General features: G+C 36.1%; 1 protein-coding gene across 1 annotated transcript; it reads right to left on the bottom strand.

Annotated features, from left to right (window-relative positions):
* Positions 2748–4431, bottom strand: LOC109849604. Its single transcript, XM_020419455.1, has 4 exons — positions 3906–4431; positions 3419–3522; positions 3036–3220; positions 2748–2970 (listed from the first exon to the last, which is right to left on the bottom strand). The coding sequence occupies exons 1-4, from the start codon at positions 4404–4406 to the stop codon at positions 2873–2875; spliced, it is 888 nt and encodes a 295-aa protein (XP_020275044.1). The 5' UTR covers positions 4407–4431; the 3' UTR covers positions 2748–2872.

Raw genomic sequence — 5830 nt, 5'->3', positions numbered from 1 at the left:
ACCCCAGAGGCTATAAATACCCCCCTAGGATCATTTCTGACGAGGATCGAGCATATTTTTCGAGCAATCCAGAGCAGAGAGAGCAGATTTGAGTTTTCGTGCAACTCCTTGAAATTGAGCTTTGACTTGATTTTAAGAAGAATGACTATCTTACTTTGATAAGATATCGTTTCAAGTTCTCACTTCGATAAACGAAGTCAGAATCAGTAAACTCCCTTCACGATCTGTGATTCAGCGGTCCACGAACCAAAGCGTTCCCGGCACAGGCAAAGTCCCACAAAAACAAGAATCGATAAACGATTTTTGTGTTATTTTCCAAGAGAGTTATAATTTGCTTATTTTTGTTGTAATTCGCTGTAAACAAATTAAGTTTCAATGGAATCTACAATGAAAACAACTTTCGATGAAAACATCTACAACTAACACACTCTTGTAATCCCACTCTACACCCTCTCAAGTGTTGAACTAGACGTGTCTCCCTCAAGTGCTCGGATACAACATCACCCTAGGTTCGTCAACCGACGCCACTCCTCTTAGGACGATCCCCAACTCTCGCCACATACTTCTCTTGGTGTACAAGTGTATTACAAAGTGATCCTCACAATAAGCACAATTATAATAAATGATTGTTCTCTAATATATATGAGAACACAATGAAAGCTCATACTTAATTATTACAACTCTTACCAACCCAAATATACTATGTATGAAAATACAATAAGCTCAAGTGGGTGTGTGTAAACAATGAGTGAAATCAAATCAACTAAACTCAATATAAAAACTAGCTTTAAAGAAAGATAATCAAATAACTAAGCAAATGTAAAGCTAGATAAGAGTTTAGAAAACTTCTCAATAGATCAAGAGATAGAGGGAGAATAGTTGAATGCTCAAACACCAATGGTTGATCTCCTTAAGCTCTTGTGAAATTGATTTCTTAAAACAAACTCTCAACTTGCTTAAAAGCTTCTCAAAACAAACTTAAACAGAACCTTAAACCCTTATTTTAAACCTTTCTTAAACTTGTTTAAAACTTCTTAGATTCTTCTAAAAACTGAAGTATAAGGGGGTATTTATATGAAACCCTCAAAGCCAAGAGAAAGCCAAGAAAAGACCAAAAAACCAGCTCAACAACGGCTCTGGAAACTAGCCGTTGGAACATCAAAAGATAGTGCGGCAGTCGACCGTGGAAAACTCGTGGTCGACCGCGAGCCACTTTCGAAACTCAGAAAATTCCAGAAACTTTGGCGGTCACCGTAGCGGTCGACCGTGAGAATTTTTAAGCTGACGGTCAACTGTGGCGGTCGATCGCGAAAGTCTCTGTTGGCTCCACAGGAAAAATCAAAGGCGCGGTCGACCGTGACGATCGACCGTAAACTGATATAAAATATTTCAGGTTTGAAAGTAAAATGCTAATTTTAAAACCCTGTTTAAAAATATCAAACAAATTCCAAAAAATGTAAAAGTTTGGGGAATGATTGTAGACATGATAATAAACATGCTACAAAGACTGATTTTTAGAAAGGACCTCCCAAATAAAAAATAACATTATTTTGCAAAATAGTCCAAAACATGAAAATGAGAACATATGAGTTTTATCATTTTAGCTTAACCATGTTTTGAAACAATACAAAATGATTTTATAGACTTGAAGAAAGATGTAAACTATTGTTATGAAGTCTATAAATAATAAATAAAGTATTTTATCAAAATACACATAATGCACTAAAACATGATTTCATTAAACTAAATAAAATTGATATTGATGAAATCATATATATGCATATAAGTATGAAACAAAAATATGTTTTCCAATTGTATTCAATTGTTTCATAGTAAAACTTGAAAACTCAAAACCATGTATATATATATATATATATATATATATATATACAAAGAAACCGATAAAATGTGTGTGTGTGTGTGTGTGTGTATTATATTGAGCTTAGGGTACTAACACACATAATATAAACTCCTAAACTAAATTACCCAAGATATCTTGATCTTCAACGAAGCTCTTCTTGGTAAACTTGCGGATGAAGCTTGAACTTGAATCTTTAACTTGAATTGTATTTGCTTCAACCTCTATATCCGCCAACCTCCATTTGATATGATCGTTATGGCATAATCCATCCAACCTCCAACTTGTTGTTTGTCTACAATAAATAGAATGATACAAACACTAGATAAACAACATTAGAAGTAAATTGTTTGTTAAACATCATCAAAACAAGAAGGCCAACAGTTTAAGCCTTTGGGATACTAGATATTTCAAGCAAATGATTTCTGTAGACTCGTCGATAACTACAAAGACACCCTCACCCTTTTTCTTGTTTTTTGTGTTCGTAACCATGCAAAGAAGAGATCCATCTATCATTTTAAAGAAAAGTAGTTAACGAATCAAAGAAGATTTATTGAGGAGAATTAAGTGGTCGGTAGAGACTAGTTGGGGTAAGCAAAGATGGAGGAGATGTATTTACTGCGGGGGAGGAAATGAAATAGTTAGAATTTGGAGGAAATTGGGGTTCCCCCTCCAAATCCACTTTTTAATCAACATTTAATGCCTACAGTACTACTCTTTCACTCTCCGATAACCGGCTTGATAGAGTGACCGGTTGCTTAAGGGTATTTTGGGAAAGGTTTTTTGTTTTTAAATATCGGGTCACATAGGGAAGGGTTTGAGGGGCTAAAGGAATGTGAGATAATGTTGTGGGGGCTTTGGGATCGTTAAAAATGGGGGCTAGAAGCAATTTTCCCATAAACGAATTCTCATACATATAATGTCATTCACACACTTATGAATAAAAATAAATTAATCCAAACAAACAAATAAAGCTTAAATTAAAGGAAACAAATTCTCCTCTCTTCCTTTTCCTCACAAAGGAAAATTATGAGGATTTGGCGAAAACGTAGAACTTGCAATAAACGAACTCGGGTTACTGTTGTAGTTGTTATCAGCAAATCTATTTGGAGTTCCGGGAACTACATATGACTTTCTTGGAGTCGCAGGCATCACGACCGAGTTTCTTGAACTCTAGTTCCGGGAACTACATATGACTTTCTTGGAGTCGCAGGCATCACGACCGAGTTTCTTGAACTCTTCTCGTTGTAGCGGCGTTCACCTCTCTTTCTTGGGCCCTTCTCAGCCCACATTAGCTCTTGTTGTTTCACGAAGCCGGAATATCTCCCCCAACATCCAGTCTTTCCAGCTCTATGTATGTACCTGTGGGAGACCAAACTTCATATGAATGAGTTTTTATTCTGATGACAGAATGAAAGTCAGTGTGTTGTACAGGTTTAGAAGGGCGAGCAGGAGAAATAGTACCGAAGGAAGGTCGTTTTAGAATTTTCATTTGAAGTAAAACAAAGTATTTGATTGCCTTTGTGAACTTTTGATGGATCTTGTTTAGAATTGGCTTACCTTGGGCTAAATCTTCGCCCCAAGCAGTCGACGCATTTTCTTCCTTCAGTCATTTCTCCCATTCCTTTTCCAACACAGTTCCTGCAGTATACTCTTCCACACACCTGCAGATAAATCTACATATTACGTTTCCAAAAAATAAAATAAAATAAATAAAACAATATGTTATATTGAGATTACTCCTTGTGTTGCCTAGGGATATAATTTGTTCTCTTGGCCCTGCATAAGGTTATTCTTTTACAGCTGATCGTGTTGTTTGTTCTTTTTCTCGGTATTGATATAGTTTCACTTCGGAAATGTTATGTAGGATAGAGGAGAATATTTTTTTGCAATATTGCAAGTATAAATTTCAAAATTATGGTCCCAGGATATTGTATTGAGCCATTTGCATTTATGCAAGCTGCTAGATGTGTACGCTGTAATTACAGGAATAAAAGAAGAAAGAGAGGAAAAAGCTTCAAATTGACTTTGTTCATATATGTCTCACCAAACAACGATGTCGAAAGAAATAGATGCATTTATTGCACAAAGGACATATATTTGAGTGAGGGATTCCAGTCCTCTTCTTTCCACCTTTCTCTTCCAAAGGAGAGAGTGTACTGATAGCACTCGCATCATCATACACTAGACTACTCTCCACGTTGAGCGGCCTCAACCCATTACCAGTCCTCTTAACGTTGCTCCTTGCATAGTGCTCTCTATAGAGCTCATCTTCTATAGTGCGACGATCGTGAGGTTTGGCTCCTTGAAGTGCCTTTGAGAAATCTAGGCTTGGGGATTTGGTAAGGTCGTTGATGGCTGTCTTCAGGTCTTTGTGTGGGTCTTGGTGGATTGGTGCCTTGTTAGTTGTTGTTTTTCTTTCGGCTACATCATTCTGTTGAATATTTGTCATGTCTTTGAAGGTAAGGTCGACGGATGCATCTGGGATTCCGAGATAGAGATCTTCGAGTTCTTGCCTTGCCTTTGCCAGGGTTGCACTGTCACCCATTGATGAGAGAGAGAGAGAGAGAGAGAGAGAGAGAGAGGGAGAGAGAGAGAGAGAGAGCGAACTGTTGCAAAGATGTGACCTTTTATATGTCATCTCCAAAATGTTTTTAGTAATCTAATGTAGTAATATTACAGAAATAATCACCGAACCATAATTAGCCATTAAAGTATTCTGTAAATACTAACGCTGTTCCAACATCATACAACTTCGGAATAATTTTGTGCAGTTATTGAAAGTTTATGAACCCACAAGCCTACAATATTAAAGTTTTGATATGGTAGACGTAGGGCCATCATATTAAGTTCTTTAATTTCTTTTTGTGAAACAGGTCCAATCATGAGTCACTTTTTATTCTTTTAATAACACCATCAACAATTTCTTCTCTTTTTTTATTAAATTATTAACACATAATATTCCTTATTTCATGAAATCATCTTGAAAACTAAGGTGTGATAATGGTACTGAAAGGTTTTTTTTTAATCATAGAATCTCATATTTCAATTTTTGAGGGATTTGTTATCCAACAGGTTTATGTTAAGATTCTCCTTTGTTTAGATAAGGTTTTTGATTAATTTGGAGGGAACTTTGAACAAATCCAAACTTCACTTAAGAATCTCAACCGGCCTAGTTTAAGACTATAAACTGCCGGCCTCAATATTCTAACGAGTATTAAGCTGTTGTTATCTGGCAACCAAACATGTGTAGCCTCGGAAAAATCACTAGGAGAGACATAAGCCAATGCACATATAGTGATATATTAATTGTCATTCTCATGCTTGTTTTATATAAATTGCACGTGAATATCGATATCAAAATTATATTTGCAGATTTCAGCTATAATGGTATGCTTGCGAACGTGTAGCAGGATATTGACAAGCTGGTTATTGCTGGACTTTAGCGTACTGCATGTAATTATTGATACAAAAGAACATACAACAATGAGAGTGCACAATATTGATTCAACATATTAAGCCAAAACTATGGTTGCTCTTTTCGTCCAAAGAAAGACAATGAATTAGGCGATGATAATTAACCTCCTCTGAAATTGACATTGATTAATGAACAAATGGAAAAGAATTGTTGTAAGTTTTATATTGTGCTCACTACAATGCGTTTTATATAAATGGTAGTTTCCACACTTTCATGCCGTTTATGTTGGATAATCAAACGATCTAGACATGAATAATTAAACTAGAAAATCAGATTAAAGTTACCGTTCAGCGACGAAAATAATGGAAGTCTTCTCCTCTCTCCTCCCGTAGCCAATGATGGGAATTAGGTCTCTTTTCTGCATACGGTTGAGAGAAGGGACTCTCACCCTTTATATAGATATTTGTGATTAACCCTACCCATCATGGTTTAATCACAACCGTGGGATTACACTCCGATCGATCCTATCATTTAGATATTCAAGATAACCACCC

This window comes from Asparagus officinalis, chromosome 7 (assembly GCF_001876935.1).
Source record: "Asparagus officinalis chromosome 7, Aspof.V1, whole genome shotgun sequence".
Classification (NCBI taxonomy): Eukaryota; Viridiplantae; Streptophyta; class Magnoliopsida; order Asparagales; family Asparagaceae; genus Asparagus; species Asparagus officinalis.
Note: the sequence above shows the minus strand (reverse complement) of the source record. Positions and strands in the feature narration are given on the sequence as shown.

Coding starts and splice junctions, on each gene's coding strand:
- LOC109849604 (XM_020419455.1), bottom strand. CDS start 4,406: ATGGGTGACAGTGCAACCCTGGCAAAGGCAAGGCAAGAACTCGAAGAT. Junction 3,523..3,905: donor TCTTTCGACATCGTTGTTTG/GTGAGACATATA, acceptor ATTTATCTGCAG/GTGTGTGGAAGAGTATACTG. Junction 3,221..3,418: donor GGGCGAAGATTTAGCCCAAG/GTAAGCCAATTC, acceptor GGTCTCCCACAG/GTACATACATAGAGCTGGAA.